The sequence below is a fragment of the Trachinotus anak genome, unplaced genomic scaffold (genome assembly GCF_046630095.1).
Source record: "Trachinotus anak isolate AG129_WGS33_773 ecotype Australia unplaced genomic scaffold, CSIRO_AGI_Tana_v1 ptg000024l, whole genome shotgun sequence".
Classification (NCBI taxonomy): Eukaryota; Metazoa; Chordata; class Actinopteri; order Carangiformes; family Carangidae; genus Trachinotus; species Trachinotus anak.
The window spans coordinates 7228252-7252923 of NW_027273875.1; the positions used below are offsets into that span (position 1 = coordinate 7228252).

General features: G+C 40.8%; 1 protein-coding gene across 4 annotated transcripts in view; it reads left to right on the plus strand.

Moving 5' to 3' along the window:
* The window catches only part of ltbp3 (latent transforming growth factor beta binding protein 3), a 33664-nt gene extending 9309 nt beyond the window's left edge, over nt 1–24355 (plus strand). Inside the window, exons 2-29 of one of the 4 annotated variants that reach the window (XM_071460811.1) lie at nt 6121–6399; nt 6505–6668; nt 6771–6876; nt 8914–9000; nt 9197–9313; nt 9467–9622; nt 9771–9878; nt 10004–10017; nt 10103–10169; nt 10443–10520; nt 11380–11505; nt 12818–12949; nt 13039–13167; nt 13347–13466; nt 14018–14140; nt 14316–14438; nt 14649–14768; nt 15237–15365; nt 15623–15793; nt 16085–16165; nt 16363–16491; nt 16650–16787; nt 16876–17016; nt 20393–20521; nt 22341–22502; nt 22603–22692; nt 22825–22953; nt 23119–24355. In XM_071460811.1, coding sequence (XP_071316912.1) covers nt 6121–6399; nt 6505–6668; nt 6771–6876; nt 8914–9000; nt 9197–9313; nt 9467–9622; nt 9771–9878; nt 10004–10017; nt 10103–10169; nt 10443–10520; nt 11380–11505; nt 12818–12949; nt 13039–13167; nt 13347–13466; nt 14018–14140; nt 14316–14438; nt 14649–14768; nt 15237–15365; nt 15623–15793; nt 16085–16165; nt 16363–16491; nt 16650–16787; nt 16876–17016; nt 20393–20521; nt 22341–22502; nt 22603–22692; nt 22825–22953; nt 23119–23270 — 3500 coding nt within the window. In that variant the 3' untranslated portion in view covers nt 23271–24355. Of the gene's footprint in view, nt 1–6120; nt 6400–6504; nt 6669–6770; nt 6877–8913; nt 9001–9196; nt 9314–9466; nt 9623–9770; nt 9879–10003; nt 10018–10102; nt 10170–10442; nt 10521–11376; nt 11506–12817; nt 12950–13038; nt 13168–13346; nt 13467–14017; nt 14141–14315; nt 14439–14648; nt 14769–15236; nt 15366–15622; nt 15794–16084; nt 16166–16362; nt 16492–16649; nt 16788–16875; nt 17017–20392; nt 20522–22340; nt 22503–22602; nt 22693–22824; nt 22954–23118 lie in introns of all 4 variants that reach the window. The other 3 variants (XM_071460810.1, XM_071460812.1, XM_071460813.1) reach the window with 3 other exon arrangements.
* The last annotated feature ends 317 nt before the right edge of the window (nt 24356–24672 follow it).

The following is a 24672-nucleotide window of genomic DNA, read 5'->3' on the forward strand; positions in this document are numbered from 1 at the left end:
GCAGTAGCTTTGGGTTCAGTGAGCTGAGGAGCTTTTCAACTGCGGCTTGTGGGGCTGTAATTTGTTGTTTTTGTGCTGGGAGGGTGCGGCTGCGGCTGAAAGGACGCCATGGAGGGAGGGGGCTGACGATGCGTCATCTCCAGACAGACAGGAGTGAGTGGGTGGGTGGTCACAGGCCACTCAGAGGGCAACACTTTCTTTCTTTCTTTCTTTCTTTCTTTCCTTCTTTCTTTCTTTCTTTCTTTCTTTCTTTCTTTCTTTCTTTCTTTCTTTCTCAACCATTCTTTCTTTCTTTCTTTCTTGTTCTTTCTTGTTCTTTCTTGTTCTTTCTTTCTTTCTTTCTTTCTTTCTTCTTTCTTCTTTCTTTCTGTCTTTCTTTTTTCTTTCTTTCTTTCTTTCTTTCTTTCTTTCTTTCTTTCTTTCTTTCTTTCTTCATACATGCCTGTGCAAAGACATTTTTCTGTTCAGCTTGCAAAAAACAAGGACAGACCAGTGTAATTTTCCCGCTGTCAGTTATTACCTATAATTTACTAAAAATATGAAACATGGTGTCTTTTTTCAGTATGTCCTGTTAGTTACAGTAGGTGTGCTTATTTAGCAGTTGGGGAATGTGCAGTATGTTTTTCCTGAGAGGAAAAAAAAGTGTCTGGGAATCACAGCAAACCCACTGAAACGTCACACTTTCTATTCTCTGGATTTTACATCTCTCCTCTCTTTCCACTTTATTCCCTCACTTTCCTAGATATATGATCCCTTCCCTCCACCATCTCATGCTGTGAAGAGATCTGTCTTTCTCTTTGGGTGAATCGTGACATGATGAAGAAGGAGCTCTCACTCATATGTCACTTGAAGCACTCTGACGAGAAGAGCTTGAAGACAAAGACTTTCTTCCCTTTTCTTTCTGCGTCTTTAGTCAGTTCACTTCACTCTTCTAGTTGGAGTGAGCACCGCATGGGAAAATTATATGCCTCCAGACTGTCTTGGAACGTACCTGCAAGCTGACTTTCAATATTAAATTAGGTTTCAAAGGCATGACAGCAAAGGATAAAGTCAACTTTGAATGTTTTCTTAGCTTAACTGAAGCCATATATGGGAAAAATATGGCTATATATTTAATGGCAACACAGTTTGTCTTCATTCAAATTGTTATAAAGTGATTCAATCACTACTTAACGCCACAGATGAGAGATGAGGAATCCTGAATATAGGGATCCTGAATACTTCTTAACCTTCTCCATTTTCTTTGACAGGGCTATGTTGAAAATGAGGTTCATGATACTGAAACTGCTTCACATGCTCAAGTCCCAGCCCCCACCATTCAGCCAGCCTGCCCTGTTCATGCCTCACATTCATTCAGACCTCCAAATAACTCTGAAGTGCATTTGATTTTTAATAACACACCACCTCTACACTCAGGAATGTGTTAGATCCATAAAGGCAAAGGTGTGGTACAAAACAGAGAGCTGGCTGCCTCTGTGCTTACTGAGAGTCAATGAGCGATTTCAGATCATAAATTCTGCTAATGAACTCTGAGGTGATGATTTAAAGGGAGAGTCCACTGGAAAGTAAAATCCTCGTTATGATCTCAACTGTAAAGCTTTGTGCTCTTTTCAGTATGTAATGTGGTGCAGTCGCCTAACCACAGCGGCTCTCCAGGAGACAGTACAGTTAATAACTCTCACACACACAGACACACACACCCGTTCAAATACAAGATCTGCAGAATGCATTAGCCCGTGCATTGCCAGGGTGGCTTGAGCATAAATGAAGGAGAGGAGACATTGTATGTTTTTACAGCATGCAAATTATTCAGCCCTCCTGGAGCTCCGAAGACAAACAGAAATGAGATCGCTAATTTAAACAGAATCCAGTAATCAGGGATGAAGTGCAGTAACACCGCCTGTTGCTCAGAGCTTCAGTTTCATGCTGTGCGGAGCCGGGGCGAAACCTTCCCTGTATAAGGATGAGTTTAACTTCCTGCAGGTAAAATGCGTTTTTTAAAAGGGACCATTAGGTTGGGGAAATTGTACTAATTTTCCACCTAGCTACACAGACTAATGGATTCTTCTAATAGCTCTGTGTGCAGTTTGGAAGTATGCTGAGCAAGCATATCAAAGCAAAGTGTGATTTTAGTTACCTACGATATTTTATTTAACTTCCTGTGGAAAGTGTTTCTCAGTATCTTGAAAAGCCCTATATAAATGAAATGTGTTGTTATTAAAATATGCTATTGTAACATTTTTCATTATAAGTAAACTCAGTGTGTTTTAAATTAAAATGCATATGGAAACAAGTAACATTTAGAGAAGAATATAATTACAAAAATAATAAAAGAATGTGGACAGTGGATGAGAGGAATTACACCATCTACAAAAATATGATTTGTTTCCATAATAAATATACTTCAAAACATCCTATTAATAATGGAAGTCTACAGTTTCTCCTGCTGTTGTTTTTTACACGCGTACAGCTGGACATTCAACATTTGATAATATGATTCTTTGTTTCTAATGAAATTAGAGGCTTTATAAATAATGTTACGAAAAAAACAAAAGGCTTGACATGTAACGGACATTCAGAGGCGTGTTCCCCAACATTTGACTGTAAGCGCTTCTGATGCCAAAAACATGTTCGACATACCAACAAAATCACAACACAAACATCTTTCCAACATAAAATTCACCCCAAACTGAGCTACCCTCCATATCAAGACTGCATACTTTTCTTTTTTTCTGACACACAAAAAGGATAAAACTGAGTCACTGTAAAAGTCACCAGTCACCAGCCATGAGCCAGCATGTGAGATGATTAGGCACCAAACTGAATGTCACAAACACTGCATGCACCAGTAAGCAGCACAGTACAGGGCTGCAAACACTGACCTCATTAAGATACAGATTTGTTCTGTGCTCTGATGTTTTTCATTTTTTAAAATCTATTTTATTGGTATTTTTATCACATTTTAATCATTATAATATATATATATATATATATATATATATATATATATATATATATATTTGTCTGTCTTAATATCACATAATCAGTCATCTCTAAAGCACTTCTGTAATCACACTGTATGTGGTGCTATATGGTCCACATTAAATACAAGACTCCTCAGATTGTTTTTAGTGCCCTCGTGACCTCATGTTACCTGCCATTAAAATCAGTGCACTCCAGGGGAGATATACTTTTTAAATGTGGGGACTAGAGAGACTCCTCTCCTCTTGTCTCCAACCTTTGAATCTGTAGAGTAGCAATGCATTTAGTAGTGATCACTCCTTTCTGGACAAATAATTAGTGTAAAATTGACATAATTTCAGTCAAGACAACACCTGTACAAACTGTGCTCAAACATCTTCTTGGAAGTTCTTTGAATGACTGTAAAGACTGTAGAGAAAGGTGTGCTGACAGTTGCAGCTGTGTGTTGGACTTTGCACTGTGTTGTATGGTATCACACTGGGCTTTTTCTAACATCAAAAGGTTTCATTTTCACACCACCCCCACCCCTGTCCCCACCCAAGAAATATAACCCAAAACGTGTAATATGATTTCTCCCTCTTCCTTTGTGTTCATGGGTTTCATTACTGTAGACCTGACCCTGACCGTGCTACGTCAGAGCACCCGCGCTCATTCAGACACCTTCCCAGCCAGACGAGGCCTCAGCCCAGACTTTCTCTACATCGTCTTTCCAGCCTCTGTGGGTTTAGATTGTGTAATCACATTTGGAAAGAGGTTCTTTTCCTGTCTTTCTTGCGTCTGCAGTCCCAATCTTCAGCCCCCGCATCTTTCCCAGTTTTCCTCTCATTCTAAATCCAGTACTGAGACGAAATCTGAACCATGGAAACTCTCTTATGTCAGAGAAAGTCGAACAAAGTTGAGTAGTCCGTCTGCAGTCTGTGCGGCTCGCATACTGTTTCCTGAGCCTTCCGGCCTGATTGTGCTCGTTGCCGCCTGCGCCCAGTTGTAGTCGTTGAAGACCACAGTCACGCGGTGGTTGGTAGTGGACGACAGCTTCTTAAGTATCCATCATGCTTCAGGTTTAAACGTTTTGTACCCCACTAGTTGGCTGTTTTATTGAAGTCCTTTAATTTTTCTGCCTGACTTTCACTATGTGAGGATGTCCCCGCTGTGTTTAAAGTGATCTAGTCTCCTAATTACGCCGCGGCCCAGACTCCCTGGCAGTCCGCACCTAATTACTTCCATGTGTGTACACTTGGCTCAGCAGCAGAAAGAGGCCTCCTCTCCTCTCCTCTCCTCTCCTCTGCTCTGCTCTCCTCTCCTTTCCTCTCCTCTCTTCTCCTCTCCTCTGGATATTGTCTTTGGATATTTTCTATATCCAACCTCCAGCCTGTATTTTACTGTTGAGATGGGTTTGTGCGTCTGAAAGTTCTCAATGGATCTAAAATGGTCAGCGTCATAGTTTTGGCAGTTCCACATGGCAACAAAGAGTAACCTTAATACTAATAGTCATCATCAATCGTGATAGTAAACTGCACAGTGTGCTTGTGTTTACTGGCCAGGGCGGTTTGTGGTGTATTCTGGTGAAAAATGCCAAATTTACCAGAAGGGGAAAAAAAAATGGTGAGCTTGGGTTTGTCTCCTAAACTAACCTCTGTTTGCAGTTCTAGTTGTATTTGTAGCGTAACGACAGAAGCAGAAGTGGTAATTCAGTGCGTAGAAACCAACCGATTGTGTTTTTATGATACATGTTACTTTGGCGGATTTTAATACAATGTGATAATGCAGAGTTGATGTAGGAGAGATGATGGATGTAAAGGAAAACTGTAACACCTCATGTTTAGCAAGGTAAGGGCACGAAGGAGGAGGAGGATCGCCTACAAGTTAATACAGAAAAATGCCCGTGATTGTTTCCCAGAGCACAACAGGTGAAGATACCACATCAGCAGTACTACCATACCATCTTCTTACCTGTCTGTTGAATATCAGGCCGGCACATGGTTAGCTTAGCTAATTGATTAATATTAATTTTAGAGATGGCAGCTACTCAGACCCCAGAAAAAGTTCCAGATTAATTTCTCAGATTAATTTTCCCACATACTGACTCTGTTTTATTTTAAGATTTAGATTAAATAAAGTTCAATTTGTTCTTAAGTACTTGTATGTTTGTTTGTTTTAAGATGTATGTAATGTAATTTAGGATTACAGCCTTTTCAGGAGTTTAAATTTTTAAGTTTCTAAATGAGAAAGGTTTAGAATATACCTTTGGGATATTGGCCGGCTATTGCACTGTCACTTCATTGGCTGTTGTCTTCATTAGCTCTGCTGTTGTACTGTTTGGTTAATGTCATTTCACATTGAGTGCTTTGCTTTCTAGAGGCAAGATGGTGGCACGCTTAGACACAGCGGCGTTACTCTCTCTGTGGATTTGTTGTTCGTATGTGTTACCAACCACGGGGAACTCACAATTTCATTGCACTGCTGTGCAATGACAATAAAGCCATTGAACTGGTTTGAGTTTTCTCTGAGATCTCTCCTTTGATTCATCACTTACTTGTGGTTTTCTTCTGCTCTCTCTGTCTCTTTCCTCTGATTGTTCTATTGTGGGAATTTCAAAACCAACTGGACTTAAAATAAACACAATGGGAGACCCAATAAAACTGGACTGAATACTGTATATACCATGAGCGTCTCTCCAGCCAGCAGCTTTCCCATGGATTTTAACATCTTTCCCATATGTAAGAATGGAGCTGTTAAACAGATCAGTGACGTTACCTGCTCTCCTGCTCAGACTCTGCTGCCGACTGGCTGCAGGGACCTGTTAGTCCGTCAAGCTGGTGTGACTTTTACACTGGTACAGTTCACAGTGAATATTTTACGTGGCCCTGCTCATACCACAAGCTTTTGTGTCTGTCTGCCATATTTGTGTCATATAGAACTAAATCATCAGGCTGTTCACGTGATCATATAAACCTCAGTCTGTCTCTGAAGTAAACTGATCCTAAATCAGCTATTTCACTCTGTCATTATGTTATTGTGTTGCTCATGTTTAAGTTTTTCCTCTCATCTGATGTAATTCATAGCTGTGAACTGTTGACCTGTGGGAGTCTCTGTCTGTCTCTGTGTGACAACTCTCTTCCTGTCTCTCTCTCTCTGCAGTTGTGTGTCCCCTGACGTGTATGAATGGAGGAGTATGCAGCTCGAGGAAGCACTGCCTCTGCCCGCCTGGCTTCACTGGTCGGCTCTGCCAGTTTCCACTCCAGCAGACACAGCAAGCTCAGGCAGCGCGAGGCAACAAGCAGCCTGTCTACCCCGTATCTCTGAAGCCAGACGGCCAGAAACTAGTGGAGCAGTCAGGCATAGGGCGAACCCAGTTGACGCAGACACACTCAGTTTTCACCCTGCCTTTGTCACAAGCAGGGCACCACTCATCTGAAGGTACCGAACCTTTGTTTCAGCTTCTCTCGCCTGGTTTATAGTGATGGTGAAAAGTCTTTTGTGATCCATTTCGTCCTTCTGATTTCTACCTTTTCTCAATTCCAGTGCAGTTTAATGTGCGTGTTCACCACACGCCAGACACCTCTGTAGTCATTCAGCCTCTTGACCAATCAGATGTCAAGCCTCCTCACAAGACAGGGCCGCGCCTGATCCCCTCAAGACACAAACCAAAGGGGCGCTGCTTCCAGGAGACCACACCCAAACAAGCCGTGAGTTTAGTCACATGCTGCAGTGGTGAACATTGAACCTGAAACCTTTTGTCTTTTTTTTTTTTTTTTTGGCTGTTAACTTCTTTTCTCATCTTGCTTTAGTGCAACAGCACCCCACTTCCTGTTCTCACCAATCAGGAGGATTGCTGCGGCAGTGTGGGGAATTCATGGGGGCAAAACAAGTGTTATCAGTGCCCCAAACTACCAAGTGAGTTACTGTGTACTTCAAAAATCTCCACTGCTTCAAATGTACGTTTTACTTCATTTTCAAGCAGCTCTGCAGATCTCACTTGTATCAAGTGTTTCAGATGTGAAAGTGCAACAAATTGTTTTCTTGCAGTAACCCTTTGATTTTTATCCAATCTACATCTTATGTGTTCCCAGAAACAAATTATTGTTTATTGAGCCAAACATGTCAAGCATTCCCAGCAATTAATACCTTCCACCTTGTAAAATTATGCCCCTAGATTAAAACAATCACTTCATACCTCTATAAAAATGTGTTTGAATGTGCACATGAAAGTGAGCAGTAAGGTGGGGTAGGGAGTGTGTCAAACGTTGGGAAGGAAAAAAACTGAAGAAATTACGGGAATTACACACAGACAGTGAGACAGAAAAAGAGAATGTGGAAAATAACCCTCTACTTAAGCATGTTCCTATGGACCTGCCCAGTGCAGGACTGTCATCACATTGCTGAAGATTGAATTTCAAGAAAATGTTGGCTACTCACGTTTTTCCACTCTGCTATTATTCCGCCTCTCAGTTCTGACTCAGACAATGCAGCCTTTGACAAAAAACCTAATACCGTACGTCTGGTTAGTCTTTAGATAACTGGCTTCCTGCCCAGAGGGCTGCCTGTTTTTGTGACATTCATATCCATTTATAAGCTCCTCTTTTTTTAATGAAAATGGCAAAAAAATAAGCTGTGCACTTGCCCCCTTTTTTCACTGCACTTTCTAAATGTTTGTGTGAGTGCAGTCTTCCCACAGCTCTCTAATAAAACTGCCATACATGTTTGTACTCCCTCATGGAAAATTGGACATTCTTCTATGTTAGATGTTCAAGGCTCCTTTAGGGGGGAGGAAAATGCATTGTTATGAGTTAAAACCTCATGAAAGACTTTTTCAATTTATTCTGTGACAGGCTACTCTTCATCAAAAGCCTCATAAAAAAAGAAAAACTGTCGGTAGAAAAGGTGAAGTGTTAAAGGTTTGACATTTTGGGAAATGCGCTTATTTGCTTTCCGGTGGAGAGTTGACTCAGCAAACAAGCTATAACGTGTAAATTAGTGAGCTTTAGGGGGGTGGTAGGTGAACTTTCTCTGGTTTCCAGTTTTTAATGCTAGGCTAAGCTAACCTCCAGCTGGCTGTAGATTTACAGTGAACACACAGGGGTATAAATCTTGTCATCTAACTCCAGCAGCGAGCAAATAAACGTACTGTATTTCTTAAAATGTCAAACCTTTGCTTGTCAGAATTGGCTACAGTAGCAACAATCGCTCCCACACTGTAACATCACTGCCAAACATATGGTACTGCCTCTGATGTGACAGTATGTAATAAAGCTGAGTGTGTTGTTTTTAGACTAAAAATAATAATATACATGTAAAAGAAATTGTTTGACACATTTACATCATACAGTGTGGTTTTGTCAGTTTTAGAAGCATTTGTCTGTTTTAAGTAGTTTTACAGCATTGTGTTTTTTCAGCCCCGTACAGGCTTTTAAAAAAAAAATTTGTTTATCAAAGGCAGGGAGACAAACCTGCCATCATAGCCTCCTCCTGGTCACCTTTTGTCTCACTGATCTTTTTCCAAGGTATCTGTGTTTGTTGTGTGTCTTTAGTCTCAAATGAATGACTCTTATAAATGGGGAATTGCATAAATGTTCACACTCTTTCCTTGAAAACACTCCTGGTGTCAGACTTGGTGGTACTCGTGAAAAGCCCTGGAAGTAGTTTTCCAAAGAATAAGCAGTGGAGTCAGGAACAGATCCTGTGGATATTTAAATATACTAGCTAAAGATCCTGTAAAGTTTATATGATCATTCTTCACTCTATACAGACTAACTGCTTGCAGGGGCTGAAACTCTATTGTCTACTACATGTAGATTTTCGGGAAGGGGTTTTACACTTTAATTTTGGTTTGTATCATCCATCTGCAGCTCCTCTTGCTCCATAAACAGGATTTCTCTCATGCTTTTGTCATACAGTTCCCTCTGTGCTTTACCATGTCGTCTCTTCCCTCAGATGCATCAGTCAAACAGACAATTGTGGAAGACTACGGCTCTACCTGTCCACAAGGCTATAAAAGATTCAACAGCACTCACTGTCAAGGTAACACAGGCAGAATGTAGCTTTTAACAAGAACAAATCAGAGCTAGAAGCTCAGTCTGGGGGGTCATTTCTATCCTCCATCAGTGTTTATGTACTTAATTATGTAATAAAGCACTTGCTTTCTGAATAGATATCATCCTTGACAGTATATCAAAATAACCTTTTCATTTTTACACCCCACCTCCCGACCTTGAAGATATCAACGAGTGCTCCATGCAGGGCGTCTGTCAGAACGGAGACTGTCTGAACACACTGGGCAGCTTCAAATGTTCTTGCAAGGCCGGTCTGGTGCTGGACAGGAATCGATGCGTTGGTGAATAACAGCTCTTTCTGGCTTTTCTCTCCTCCCTTCTTTTCACAGAACTTTCACTTGAGTGACATTAAATGTTTGTTTGAAAATGGGATTCCCATCTGTTCCGTCCAGTTAGATCATTCCCAGATGAAACCCTTTTGTCTCCTCTGTCAGAGTCTCCAGCTGAGCAGGCTCAGTGCTTCCTGATAGCGTCCGAGGCCAGGGGCTGCGAGCACGCACTGCCGACCCACCTCACCCAGGAGATGTGCTGCTGCACGGTGGGCAAAGCCTGGGGCCGTAACTGTGAAAGATGTCCTCAGGTGGGCACAGGTGAGTGGACAGAGACTGAGATGAGCAGTTACAGGCTGAAAAAATGCCCCAAGGATTTTCAATAACTGAAATGTTGCACTTCTGTATGTATTTTAACAAGGTGATATAAAGTAACTTTAAAATCCTCCTTTCTCCATGCGGTGTTCAGTGGCCTTCAGTAAGATCTGCCCTGCTGGGAAAGGCTACTTTCTCCAGAATATTAGAGAGACCGTGGCCTTCCCTCCCATCATCTTCCCCCGCAAGACTGACAAGGAGGGTGAGTCAAAAACTGTTGAAACTCAAGATTTCTCCAAGGCATCAAACATTTTTCTGCTTGCCAGTCCTTTGTGCAGCTCATGTGAATTCACACCTGTAATACCCCTCCATCTCTTTTCCTTTCAGAGCCCAAGCGGCCGGTAAGACCTTACTCCTGTTTTCAATGCAATGATAAAATACCTGGTTAATTTTAGTTGTTGTAAGATCCGATTAACTTTCAATCAGGAGAGGCCACCAGAGACGACGACCCCTGTGCAGGCTCCCACCAGCACCAGCAGTCCTCGTGTGCCTGGTAAACACGCCTCCAATATAACCAGTCAGATGTATGCTCCGCAACTCCAGTGATAGAACATGTTGAAACGCAAGTGAAGATTTGTTTGCTACTGGTGCCTAATGTACTTCAGCTGTCAGAGTTGGGGGGGGGGGGGGTTGCAACATGATTGATAGACAAGTTTAGAGAAAAGTTCCCCATGTGTGGTGACAAGAAAAATACCAGGACTAGTTCAACATGTCATATTTCCTCCTGAAGTCGGTACACTTCATCTGTCTTCTGTTGGATCCACAGTTGCTAAACCCACCCCTCCGACAATCATCCGAATGCCCCCAGAAAATGACCCCTTCGAAACACAGACAAAAGTCTTCCGTGAGTTCCCTGCAAACCTCAGTATGACTCAAACACCTATTCTGGTTCATGCTTCATGTGCCTCAAAACTGGAAATTCCAGCTCTCCACATTCCTCAGTAAGAGAAGATGTTGTGGTGAGCTTTGAGTCCATCTCTCAAGAATGACATGTTGACTTTCTCCATGTAATAGACTTAATTTATGCACGTAAGTTATTTTACACTGAGACAATCCATGTTTCTGGAAATAATAATGGAAATGAAAATGAAAATCTCCTCAGACACATTCTTCTTAAATAGTTATCTGATGCTTTTGGAAACTTTGGATGTCGTGTGCATTCAACCATGAAGCATGAACCAGTCTTAAAGCCATGGTCACAGTGTTCAAGTGCTGCCATAACTACATTATGCGCTGGCATTTAAAAGTAGGTTATGTGATTTCCATGTAAAAAGAAAAAAAAACTTTCAGTAAGAAGCACTGACCATAATCACAAACCAGTCTGTCAATAGGAGCAATGGAAAGCATTGCTGCTTTTTTTTTTTTTTTCTTCTACAGCTTTCTCAGGCTGATTCTGGTCAGTAACACCTGTCATGTGTGTGCATTTATGATTATTAGAAAGTACTCCTGAAGAAAGCCAATACAGCCTCTCTGTATGTCTGATTCACACCTGTCATTGGCTTTCATGTGAAAATGTCAGAGGTAGTTTAAAAACTTGAATAGTGTGAACATGGCCAAAGATAGAGGAACTTAGGTATAGCATGGATATTATCACCTTTATATATATTATATGATAATAGAAATACACATATACATCTATGTATCTATATATATGCATGTATATATATGATGCTGGTCCACTCTGTGTTCCCTCCTTGAAGCAGAGACAGATGAATGTAGGCTAAGCAGGAACATTTGTGGTCATGGAGAGTGTGAGAACAGCCTGAACGGCCACATCTGTCACTGTCACCCTGGCTACCATCTGAACCCGCAGAGGAACATCTGTGAGGGTAAGAGACGATGGTAGAGACGGTGGTTAGAGGAGGAGCAGGGATGGGACGGTGATGGATACTCACAAGAAATTTCTCATGAAGTTTCTTATGCATGCGTGTCCTCCACCAAACACAAATCACTCTGATTCCAGGAAACTGTTGTGTTTTTTATGTTTATTTCACGCAAACTCTTCCCTCTCATAGATAGATGACCAATTATGTAGCTTAAAATTGATCACCTTTTAAATTATTATCTCTGGATCTAATCACTCTCTGTGTAGTTTGTTTCCTGAATCAAAGATAGATCAATGACAAGAATGATGAATGAAAAGATTTTTCATCAAGTTCTGAGCTGTTTCTGGTTTTTATCTAACCTCAACCTCGTCTGTGTCATGTTTGTGTTGTGACTGTTTAGGCCAATTCACATGTGAAATTGTAACTAGAAAGATAATTACAGCTTTTATTGGTTCGCACTATAAATGTGTAATTTATAATAATTACAATTTAAAGTGATTATGTGATATTAAAGCTTTTTAAGCTTTCTAAATCAAGTGTCTCCTATTCAACTGTACTACCATCTAGCTTTAATAAAGGATTTTACACGTGGAGGTCAGTCTGCTCGTCATGAGGAGTGTTACTCAGCCTGCCAAAACAGCTGTATAATGTGGAGTCTGACTCTGAAGGGAGTTTGTCAAAGGTTAAAAGTTTGTAACAGAAAGCCTGCAATGCTAACTGAGAGCTTGGAGTTTGAAAGATTCACTCAGGGAAGGTCTAATGGAATATGCTATCAAGTTGCATCATGGGAAATGTAGGATCCAAAGGATCTCATGTCTTAATTTATCTCTTTTAAGTCCCTCAGTTTTATACAATACTAAATAGCTGGAGTACCCCTTTCTGAAGTTCATTTAAAAAGAATTTGATTTTGATTTTAAGATTTGCACATTCAAGACATGTTTAATTGATGGGTTTATTAAAAGAAGGCATAAAATACATTTGTGCTAAAGCTGTGAACTTCACTGCACTGACTTTAATTTGATAGGTTAAAATTAATGTCTCTAAAAATCCCCACAATACTGAGCCAAAAATATAGTTTTCATTAATTATGCTTTTATACTTCTGTCGAGGTGAAGGTGTATGTGAAGGGATCGGGTTGTAAGTAAGAGGTTGTGACTGTCGCTAAAGGAATGATGTTAAGTGATGAAAAACGCTTCCTGGAATCAGAGCTCTGTGTCCTCTGAGCTCTGTGACCCTCTGTTGTCTGTGTGTAATGTTCAACACTGGTTCCATCATGTGTACTTATTGTACCTTTCTCTTCCCTCCTGCTGTCCAGATGATAATGAATGTGAGTCAGAGCCATGTGGCCACGGCAGAGGCCTTTGCATCAATGTAGAAGGAAGCTACAAATGCCACTGTCGTCAGGGCTATAAACACATGGTGCAGCATGGGAGACTTAAGTGCGTAGGTAAGTTAGGTTGAGTGAATTCCTTGCTGAAATGTTTTTTTCTTTAAGTTTTCAGCTCCTGCATTGACATTATTCTTACTGTTTTGCAGATGTGAATGAATGCTCTAAGCAAGACATCTGTGGTATCGGAGGCCAGTGTGTGAACCTTCCCGGTTCCTATAAATGTGAATGTCACAGCGGGTTTAGGAGCAAGTCACACCGTCATCCAGCCTGTGAAGGTACACAGACGCTGGTTATTATGACTTTATGGTTATTACTGCCCAGGTTTTCCACTTACAAAACACTTATTATGTGTGTGACACTATAATATGCTTGTGTCTGTGCTTTGCATGTGTGTGCGTGAATACTTGTGGCGATCCGAACACAGGTATGTAAAATTTATTCTCCTTCGTTCCAGACATAAACGAGTGTTTGAGTCCTGACACCTGCCCCAATGAGCAGTGTGAGAACACACCAGGCTCCTATGAGTGTGTTCCTTGCTTGCCTGGTCACGAGGCCCGAGCTGGCACCTGCTATGGTGAGTGCAACACTGCCAGTGGGTCATTACCAAATTATTACCAGTAAAGTATTCCCACCTTCAGTAAAGGGAGTTTACAGTTATATCACTCCCACTGGAGTTATCTTGCTGTTCATGTGCAATAAATTCAGAACTGTGAAAAATGGACATCAATCACAGTGAGCAGTGACTCCTCCATAGCCACTCAGCAGCACAGGCCCAAAATGGAAAATAGGCTCATTAGTATAGTTTGTGATAATTCAGTCATTTTATCAGCACTGGGCGTAATGTCTTAAAAATATGGTTTTGCATCAGGACAATCAGCTTGAGCTAACTTGTTTAAATGTTACATCAAAATAAATATTGCATAATACATGTTAGAGACATAACGTAGTTGTACGATAATGATGTAAAGATATTAGTATCAGTGTCAGCCAACCCATGGAAAGTATTATGGAAATTATTTAATAATTTCAGTATTGTGAATCTGTTCTGTATAATGCTAATGCTAATGCTAATGATAATAATAATGATAATAGCAATTGATTGATCCGTCCCTCATGTTTCACCAGACATTAATGAGTGTCAGAAGCCGGGCATCTGTCCTAACGGGCGCTGTGAGAACCTCCCTGGTACTTACCGCTGCCTCTGCAACGAAGGCTTCCTTCCATCTGCAGACAGCAAAGGGTGCAGTGGTAAGTAATGCTTAACTAACGTTTACATGACAGTATGTGGACTAAGCTGCTTATAATGCAGTTGAGTGATTTGATGGCCGTTTGGTGCTGAATATGTAATGAATCCTTAGTCGCTAAAGAAGTGGTGTTTTACAGATTCACACAGGTTGTTTTATTTTTTCTTTCTCCCAAACAGACATTGATGAGTGTGAGGATGTCAGGCTGTGTGCTAATGGCCTCTGCATCAACACAGAAGGCTCCTTCCAGTGTCAGTGCTACCCGGGATACCAGCGCACACAGGAAGGCAGCCACTGTGAAGGCATGAATTATTCAACAAACCAATATGCAATTATTTAGCACCTTATTATTGCCTATTATTGTCACTTGATAACTAATCGGTGTGTCAAAACAAAGTCTAACTTCATTCAGTTTTGTTTTGTTCATTAGTTCTTTTTTTTTTTTTTAAATTCCAAGACTACTCATCACATGCATCACATTCCTACATTGTGTTTTATTCCCTTCCCTTCAGATATCAACGAGTGTGAGAGGCCATCAAACTGTCAGAGGGGCCACTGTATCAACAGTATGGGCTCATACCACTGTGAGTGCCAGAAAGGCTACACACTGGTTGGAGGCAGGAGATGCCAAGGTCAGTCTCTTCCAATATTTAAGGTCAGACCATGATCAGAAAACAGGGCACAGTGTGGCATTTAGCCAGTAACTAGTAACAGATATGTTTGTTTTATTTACAGTGTCTTTATTTTTTATCCTCAGCTTTAAGATGTCAACATATTTACCTTACATCTCTTATCTCTTTTGAGAGATGTTACTGGTCAAGACTCTTTACAAAGTTTACAAAGTTCAGCAATAAATTGAATGAAGTCAGGGTAAATACTCATTACTGACGGGTGTCATCTAGACACCTCTCACCAGATGAGTAATTGCATTGTGGGATTTTAAGTCAAAAGGAGTGTACACTGCGATGGACACTACATGGGCTTTTTTTTTACTTTACTCAGAAAAAAATTCAAGTTGTTAAAAAAAATAACAAAATCTATTTGTCTGCAACTCAGATGGTGTTTGGATTGAACCAAATCCTGTGTGATTTCCCTTTCAGACATTGATGAATGTGCTGCAGACAGAAGTCTCTGCCAGCCCTACGGCTCTTGTGAGAACAGACCCGGCTCATATGTGTGTGCCTGCAATCACGGTTATGTCCTCTCAGAGGACAAACACAGCTGTGAGGGTAAGACTGCTCTGATTCCCCTTTGCTTACTCTAGAACATTTGATCGCTGCCTGTCCCAAACCCACAACATTTCAGTTCAAACCCAAACCAAATCTGAAGGCCTAAAAGATCCTGCTGTTCTGTATGAACCAATCCCAAATTTGAAAGCAGTAAATCAAAAGAAAGGCCACTTTGGTGAACCCATTTAACATCCAGTCATTTGATTTATACATCAAATCCTCTGCCCCCCTTACATTCACCACGTTTGCTCCTGCAGCAGTTCGAGTGCTGACAGATGAGAAGAAGGAGTGCTACCTGAACCTCGACGACACTGTGTTCTGCGACAGCGTCCTGGCCACCAATGTCACCAAGCAGGAGTGCTGCTGCTCCATTGGCGTGGGATGGGGAGACCACTGTGAGATCTATCCCTGTCCTGTCTCCCAATCAGGTACATGTACATTGTAGTATGCACACATGCAAGTAAATTCACGTTCAAGTCATAGAGTAGTTTACTGATGGCCCTGAAGCTCAGTGTTTTGAATATGTTGTGTTGAATGGCTGGAATGATTGTTTCTCATTGTAAGACTGCGAACATTTGTGCTGACACCATTATAGGGAATGTAATTTATGTTGGGTTCATCAATGCTAACTACATGCATTTGTCACCCAACATTATTGTAGTCATATACTGTATCTATATTTTATTTACCGTTTATTAAACTCGTCCTTCTTTACCCAGCTGAGTTCCACTTCCTGTGTCCAAATGGGCAAGGTCTCTACTATGAAGAAGGACTCCAGTACAGCCTGCCTGCCTTCCATGGTACGTATTATGTTACTTGGGTCACCATATTAACACACACCAGGGCTACACAGTGCTAAAATATTCCTGTATTTGCACCCAAATGTCCATTCTGTGATAACATTAAAATGATCACAGTAACACTTGAATTAACCCCCTATGGCCTCATCAGCTGTTAGTCTGTTACTGAGAACAGATTATTCCCTCCTCTTCTGCAGATATCGATGAGTGTTCTTTGTTTGCTGATGAAATCTGCAAGAAGGGTCGCTGTGAGAACACGCTGCCAGGCTACGAGTGCTACTGCCAACGGGGATTCTACTACGACAGCAACCTTCTCGAGTGCATTGGTAAATGATTCGATACACGCCATAGAATGACACTTCAAAGGTTTTTTTCTCCCGAAAAATGCCATAAAAGTTTTTTGTTTGCATTTTAAGGCAGATCATTTTTTAAATGCTTGATAACAAATTCATGTTTCTCTTTATGGTTGCATGGTCTTCCCCAGATGTGAACGAATGCCACGACGAGTCTCTGTGTACTAATGGTCAGTGCATCAACACTGAAGGGTCCTTCTACTGTAACTGTAAGCGGCCCTGGACTCCAGACTCCAACAAGAAGAAGTGTGTGATGGCGACAGTAGCAGGTGAGTAAACTAGTATCTTCTCCCATTTACGCATTTTGGTACTTGAGGAATTCTCCTGAACACTGACCTTGACCTTTCTCTTGCACAGATGTGAATGAGTGTGAGGACCCAGCCAACTGTAAGAATGGGCATTGTGTGGACACTCCAGGGTCATATTACTGCCTCTGCTCTCCGCCCTGGACCCTGGCCACTGACCGTAACAGTTGTGTGACTCCTGAGGAACAGGCTGGTGAGTGCAGCCCCTCTGCAGTGGGAGGCTTACGACGAACAACAAGCACGACAAATAAATCATAGTGTTAGCTGTGTGCACTTGCCAACGAAGGCTCAGGAATCTACTAACCTTTGAGTCATTTTCTACATTTTAAGTGGCTGAAGAGGGTCTTTGTGATCTTGTTATATCAGTCCATAATTGACATTGTTAAGGGGGTACAATACAGAGGAACAACCATATCTCATATATTTCTACAAACAGTGATGCTGGATGATAATGTTGCAGGAAGTATTATGGTCATCCTGAGCTGCACAAAGTCAGAGTAAATAAATAAATCAATAAATACATTTCTGCGCTAAGGTACCAGTTGAGAACATGAATTTAAGTTACAGATAGTGAATGGACAAATAAACATTTGTGATATCTTGCTTGTTTATGCAGTCCAGTCCTCATCTTTATTTTAGCTTTAGTAAATGTATAGGATGAAATAGTGATGTTAAAATATCCTATTTATACCCTCACACTGAGTAGCTGAGGATTTATTACGGCCTACATATTCTATTAGCTAATATAAATAATAATTGAAATTTACTATCATTGCTGCCTGGATTGCTGGTGCATTAGTTGTGAGCAGTTGAAAAAATTACTTAACTGTCTAGGAGAAATCTATATTTACACCCACAGTTGATTGAGAACGGTTACTTTGTTCTAAATTACATACTGTGTAAAGGGTTTTGTGGCAGTGATTTCTAAAGCTTCAGGCACCTCAGTGGTACGTGAAGCTGAGTGTAACTAGATGTAACTTCCACACAAAGCACTGGCTCTAGTTCTGTAGCTAAACTTCTTGTTAGGGTTGGTCTCTCCCCTCAGGGACTGTACAGGGAAAGAACATGGATATGCCTGCAGCACAGCTGGGTTCCTCCTGGTGGATGATGGATGATACCTTGACAGGTGTGGTACAGAGGAATGGTGTAGCCCTCTGAATCCATGTGGTGAGGTGTTGTTGGCCAAATGCCATGTTGGAACAAAGGAGTGGTTATTGTTGTTGTTGCTTCATAAAAACTGGAGCCGGTGTTCTGGTTGTGAGGATGAAAAGAGAACTGGACTGTCAGCTGGTCATGCTGAGCTGTATCAGATACCAGACAGACATGGTTGGCCCAGTCATTGAGTCAGGGTGGAGAGGAAACTGTGTTAAACTTGGAATGGACATTTTCCTCGTCATGGCCAGATGTTAGGGACATGCACCTAAATTGCTCCCTGATTAAAGAAAGCAAGGCTGCAACAATAGAATGGCTATGAAGAATGACTTTCAGGTGGCAATGCTATGACTGTGTTACCAGAACTATTTTGTTTGAAGTGCTGTGTGGTACACTTTTGTTCCCTTTGTTCCCTCTTCAAGTTGTTCTTCAACAAGTGTGTCTTTGTCAGCTCTTTTGTTTGTCATAGTTATGGACACAGCTGAGCAGAGATGATTTTGTCCTTATTGTCCCTGACCTCCAATGTTTACTAAAGTAGTTTGCAGCAGTGCTTGAAACAGTTGTGATAAAGATGAGTACCTCAATGTTAAGACTGTGGTTCTGTCCCACAAAAGAGACAACGTGACAGTGCATAACTCGAAAGCTGCATTTGAAGGTTGATTGTGTCACAGCGGCACAAAAAGGCTGTCCCATTTCGTATGGCTCCTTCAATGAGGCCAAGAAATGCATCCTTCGTTTCCCAGGCAATGAAGGATCCATCAGGTGGATCCTTTGCAGCCCAACCTGTCCCAAGATTCATTGTGGACCACTGATGAATCCCAATGAATCCAAGAGTATATTGCAAACTCCACAAAGCAAACAGTGACCGAGCATGAATAAGAAATCCTCCATAGACCAGACCATCTTATTTCAGTTTAACCTTGGCAAAGTATGCAGCCCCTGAATTGGGACACAGCTATTGGCTGTAATAATTTAGATACTGAAGCTTGCTGAGATGTGTAAGACAGAAGTAAAATGCCAAGAGTTCGTGAATTTTGACTTTGAATCTTTTTATATGAGTTTGTATAGTGACTCATGTTTGGATACAAGCAGGCAAAATGGGATTTCTCCAGAGCTGACAGGAGCCGCTTAAAGTGGTCTGAGCACTTGGAAATCTGAAGAGGAAGAGATGAAGATGGGGAAAAGCTGTCAGACAACATCTCTAATCTGATCTGTTAGTTTGGGATAATTCCTTGGTTCTTCAGAATAGGAAGTATGGATGCCTGTTACCACAGCAACTACAACATGGATAAATGACAAGAAAATTGAAGGATGGTTGGACACTGATTATCCTAGAACCAGCTTACTTTGGTACATGCTTTGACCTGTTAGAGAAAGGGTTTGGTGATGACTGGATTACAAGCTTGAGGGACTGAATGAATGTGAATACAGCTGTGTCCTGTACTGGCCTAGGCCTCTGACTGGGTTGGAACAGTTTGACATACAGAAGAGTTGGAAAACCAGTAGATCTTGATTATGAACATGGCTGCTAAATACCTACTATAAGTAAGATCATTGTACACACATTCCTAACAGACTGTTTTTAGTGAGGCTATGAAGTGAAGAGCAGAAACCTATAGCAGAAACCTATAACAGCAAACCTGAGCCAAGGTCCCCTATCAGTCTATTGAATTTCACTCCCCCACAAAGATATAATCCTTATCCACGAATCCACCAGCTGTTTTATGTCACAGCCCACAGCAGCCGACATGGCATTATCATTCATTTTCTCTGCAAACTGCCTGCAAACATCTTGACAGATAAAGATTGTGTTGCTGCAACCAAGCTTCCTGTTTTTCCCCTGCAGCCTTTTTGCATGTAACGCAGTGTGGTTGCATGTTAACTAGAGACCAGCTGCAGTACGATGCATGACAAAAGTTGAGTTTCTCATTAGTTTTAGGAAATGAGTTGCATGCAACATAATGGTAGAAGCCTAAACAGAAAGCAAATGGGATATAAAGGTGATGGACACAATAACAGTAACTACTGTACATTATTATCCAAGCCAATACAATATCAATGCAATAAATGCTGCATCTGAAGTTTAAAAGTTTCAGGTTTTTTTGAGATTGTGTCAGAATGGTGTTTATTCAACTATCTGCTACTTTTTAAGGCTGATTCATGAGAATATAATACAGTGTAGAGCAAAAACACGACAGGATACAACCTCAACAGTTACCACAGAGTTTATTCAACACCTGTGATACAGTCCCAGCTAAAGCTGAACTTCACAAAAGCAGTATTTATTTCAGGACTATTGTATTGAACATGAATTAATTTGCACAAACACTTTTGTTACTGTGTCCACCACCTGTCAATAAGAGCTGGCCCCAAGCAGATGTTCATACTGTAACCAGTGTCTGTGGTGCCCTTTGCAGATGTGAATGAGTGCCAGGACCCCTCGTACTGTAAGAATGGGAGGTGTGAGAACACGCCCGGCTCCTTTCACTGTTTTTGCGACCCTCCCCTCACCTTCAGTGCAGCGCTGAAACAGTGCGTCTATGACGGTGGGTAAAATCAGCGTCAGCTCACCTGAGCCTGACCAGTCAAAATGAGTTCTGGCTTACCTCCACATCTGCCACTCATGTTGCTCTTTTGTAATTCCTCCCAGTTTGTGTCCCATCTGGCCTGTACTGGCTTTGTGTTCTACCATTTCCCCTCTTACCCACTTTATAGAGACAGTTTCCCATTCATGGAGAGATACCACTTTGTAGTTATTATAAAATACACACATAAACAATATCAGAGTATGTTCAGAGAAGAGTTAAGAGAAAAAGTGAATTCTTTTAGCATTTTTTCTGCATGTTTTGTTTTTTCAGAAACTATTTGTTTATCTTTTGCTTATGTTATATAGAATATAAAATTGATTTGTTCTAGTAGAGAAAAGGCAGTCACCATTTGAGAACAGCTCATTTAGTAGAGAAGGGCCTGAACTCACTAGTGATAATTTTTCATGTAAGATATGACTCTCAGTACTTTAATGTTTTCACTGCCAGCTGACTGCCATTTTCACAGAGTAATGCCTTGTATATGTCTGGTTCAATGTCTGTAATTAACACTGCAGGACTGTTGATCTCATCATACATTGTAACCAGCAGACAAAAAATGACATTAAACACTATTATACTTGATTTTCACAATTGTAGAAAATAAGGAAGCTTACGACCAGCTGAGCTGTACATCTTCATTGTGACTGCAACACATGGATCCACTTTTATGTCAACAGCACTGCAAACTGCAGCCATGCTTTACTAGTCAGCACAGTGCATGAAAGAGTGGTAACGGGAAAACAGACTTTTGATAATTCTGCCCATAGTAGCTCTGCAGAAATCTATCTATAGCTACATCCACATTTACATCTCATCTCATCATCATCTTACAGCAATTCATGAGTCACTGGAAACAGGAAGGCTACAGGGATTTCAGATGATCAACCTGTCAGTTCTGATAATTCTTATCAGGTTGCTACATACACTGCACATATGAATACATACACATACTCTACATACATTTACTATACAATGAAATCTTATGGATATGACATGACTTAAATGACAGCATTGTAAAACTGGTTTTCATTTGTATATATCACATTGTTTTTATAGGAGTTTGGCAAGTTGATCGTTTGTCTATAGATTCTAATGGTTGTAATAAATGAATATTTTAAAGCACATTGGCTTCCATATGCCATGACTAGATCTCCATATTATTAGTTCTTTTTCTGTATCTATTACTTACAGAGGGAATATAATGTATCGCTACTGTAAGCTATACAGGTACCGTATTATTTCTGCTCTTTGGCTCCTGGATACTGTGATAGGCTCCTGACCTCTGTTACCCCCAGCAAGCATACACAGAGAATAAATGTATGGGTACAGTTTATGTGATTACTGGTGATTTCACTGAAGAATATTCAAGTGGTTTTCATAACCTCTACATGTAACAGCTATTGAGATATTTTAACACGTGCCCAACATCCATAGTTTCACAGACAGCATGAAGCACGATTTCCTTCCAAGCCAAATACATAATATGTTTTAAGGTTTTATTATTACAAATATCAGAAATTCCAGTTTCACATGCTGTATACACCTGAAATGAAGTGTATATGCAGTGTAAAAACTGTGTGTGGATTTTCTCCACTGGTTTGCATAACACTCTTTTACTTTGGAAGCATGATATTAATCAGGACTGTCTGAATGTGGTTTGCTGTACTATATGCAAATGAAAGAACCTAATGTCAATCTGATAGTGTCTAAACTTATATTTTACCTTTAACTACAGTTTACACTTTATGTCTGTTTTTTATCCTCCGTTTTTAACCAGATCGCACTGCAGCCCACAAGGACGTGTGTTTCCTTCAAGTTGATGAAGGCTTGATCTGCAGCGAGCCGAGAAACGGCATTGTGGTGACCTACTCAGAGTGCTGCTGTCACTATGGCCGTGGCTGGGGGCCCGAGTGTAACACCTGTCCACCCAGAAACTCAGGTGAGCAAACTGGAGTCCCGACTGGCCCTCTCAACTGTGACTGCTGACCACTAGTTTACTTTTCTCTCGAACTGCAAACATGTTTATTCTTTGTGTTCAGAGATGTTCAGTCGTCTGTGTGAGATGCATCTGGAGACTGAGTCTGATGGGGAGCAGGATTTCCTGGCTGCTTTTGCCAACTACAACCCAGGTAGAACCATGCAGCATTTGTTGTTGTTATTATACAGTCATATGTCAGACATTTGCTCCCAACTGAAACTTATTTACTTATTTCTTAGCATCCAACATTTTTTCTTTTCCTCTGCCTGTTTGTCCACCACAGGTGACAGCTCAGAGGAGGATTCAGATGAATGTAGCTGTGCAAACGGCCGCTGTGTCCGCTCCTACTTAGGCACCATGTGTGAATGTAACACAGGCTTTAGGCTGGACCACTCCCGCACCCGCTGTATAGGTTTGTATTTGCCAGTTTTACTTATTTATCGTTTATCATATATAAAGCAATATACAGGAGCCAGTAGTGCTACATGCACAGACTGATAAGTCTGTGTATTGAGCAATGGTTAATTTCCTTTTTTACAGCCATTGAAGAGTGCTTGTGATTTTTTTTTTTTTCCAGACATTGATGAGTGTGCAGAACCCGGAGCTCGGGTCAGTCCATGCAAGAACGCTCGCTGTGTTAACACCGCCGGCTCGTACAAGTGCTTCTGCAAACACGGCTTTGTGGCCACACGCAGGCCAAACATATGCATCCGTCGCAGAACTCGGTAACCTCTGTGTGTCGCTCTGTTTATCCCTGACTAAAGTATGCAACACACACAAATGCCCCACACATGCTGTACATGCATGTCCGTCTCACAGGACAAACATGGGACTGTGTGTAGGCAGTGAACCTAAAAACACGCTCTCATCTGGAGCCAAATCATAGGAATGGCTCTTATGATATCATTGTCAACTCCTCTCTCACCCCCATTTCACATTTAAAGAAATAATCAATACAGACAAGGAATATGTTTGTTTGTTAAACATTTTTGTAATTATTGTTTGTTAAACTGTTTTTTGTTAAGATTGAATTGTGCATTTTTGTGATTTTGATCTCCCTGTTGCATTTCAACACTTACTTTGAATCTCTGATCTCAAGCCACCTCTTGTTTTATAATGAAATATGTTTCATTTGGTTTTCTCCTTGTCTACTTCAGCCCATTTATTATTTGTATACTGTAGGAGTGCCACAAGAACTTTTAAATATTATGGTATTCCCCATTACATTCCCACAAGTCCATATTCTTTAATGTTTAATTCTAAATTGATGTCCTCTGAGTTGTATTTTCTAACCACACACTGTTGATTTTGTGTTATTGTACAGTTTGTCCAGTGGATGAACAGTTTCTGTAAGAATGCTCCCCGTCCTACCCCTGTTTATTTGTCGATGTTGTTGTTGATATGAGAAACCTGAGGTTTTTGTATAATTTGACATGTGCACCTAAGTGGACTTTAAGCTAGAAAAAAGGTCATGCACTTAGCAATAATAGTGGGAATATTTGCTTATTCCAGAAAAAAAGAAAGTTTGACATCTATTGTCATAATTGCTGCAACAAAGTATTTAGAAAACCAAAGACGCTGTTCAGATGAGAAGAATTTAATAAAAAAAAAAAAAAAAAAAGATGATGTCAACCAGTCATGTATTTGATTTTCTTGTGTTTTGGAGCATCATGTTTTTGTTCACACATACAGTGGCTTCAGAGAGTATTCAGTCAAAGGGGCTTCTTCACAATGGTGAGTTTAGGGTCTGGATACTGTTGTAAATAAGAGATGTCAGTTTTTGATTCGTAATAAATTACCAATACGAAACTTGATTTTTCAAAACACGTTTCCACTTTGTCAGTATGGCTTATTGAGTTTATCCATGTTAAACTTCAAAACATTGAAGTGTGGAAAAAGTGAAGGGGTCTGAATATTTTCTGAAACCACTGTATGAGGACCTCTCATACAGTCAGGTTAAGAAACATTGCACACGGCACTCTGGATGACTCAGTGGTGCCTTTCAAGCATAAAAAAGCAAATAAATGCAGCATTTAGTAGGTTTCCACAGATCTTGCATCAGCTTTACTTCTTTACTCTTCTGCTTGCTACTTCAGTGGACAAATCTGCAACATTCAAGTGTTATTTGTCC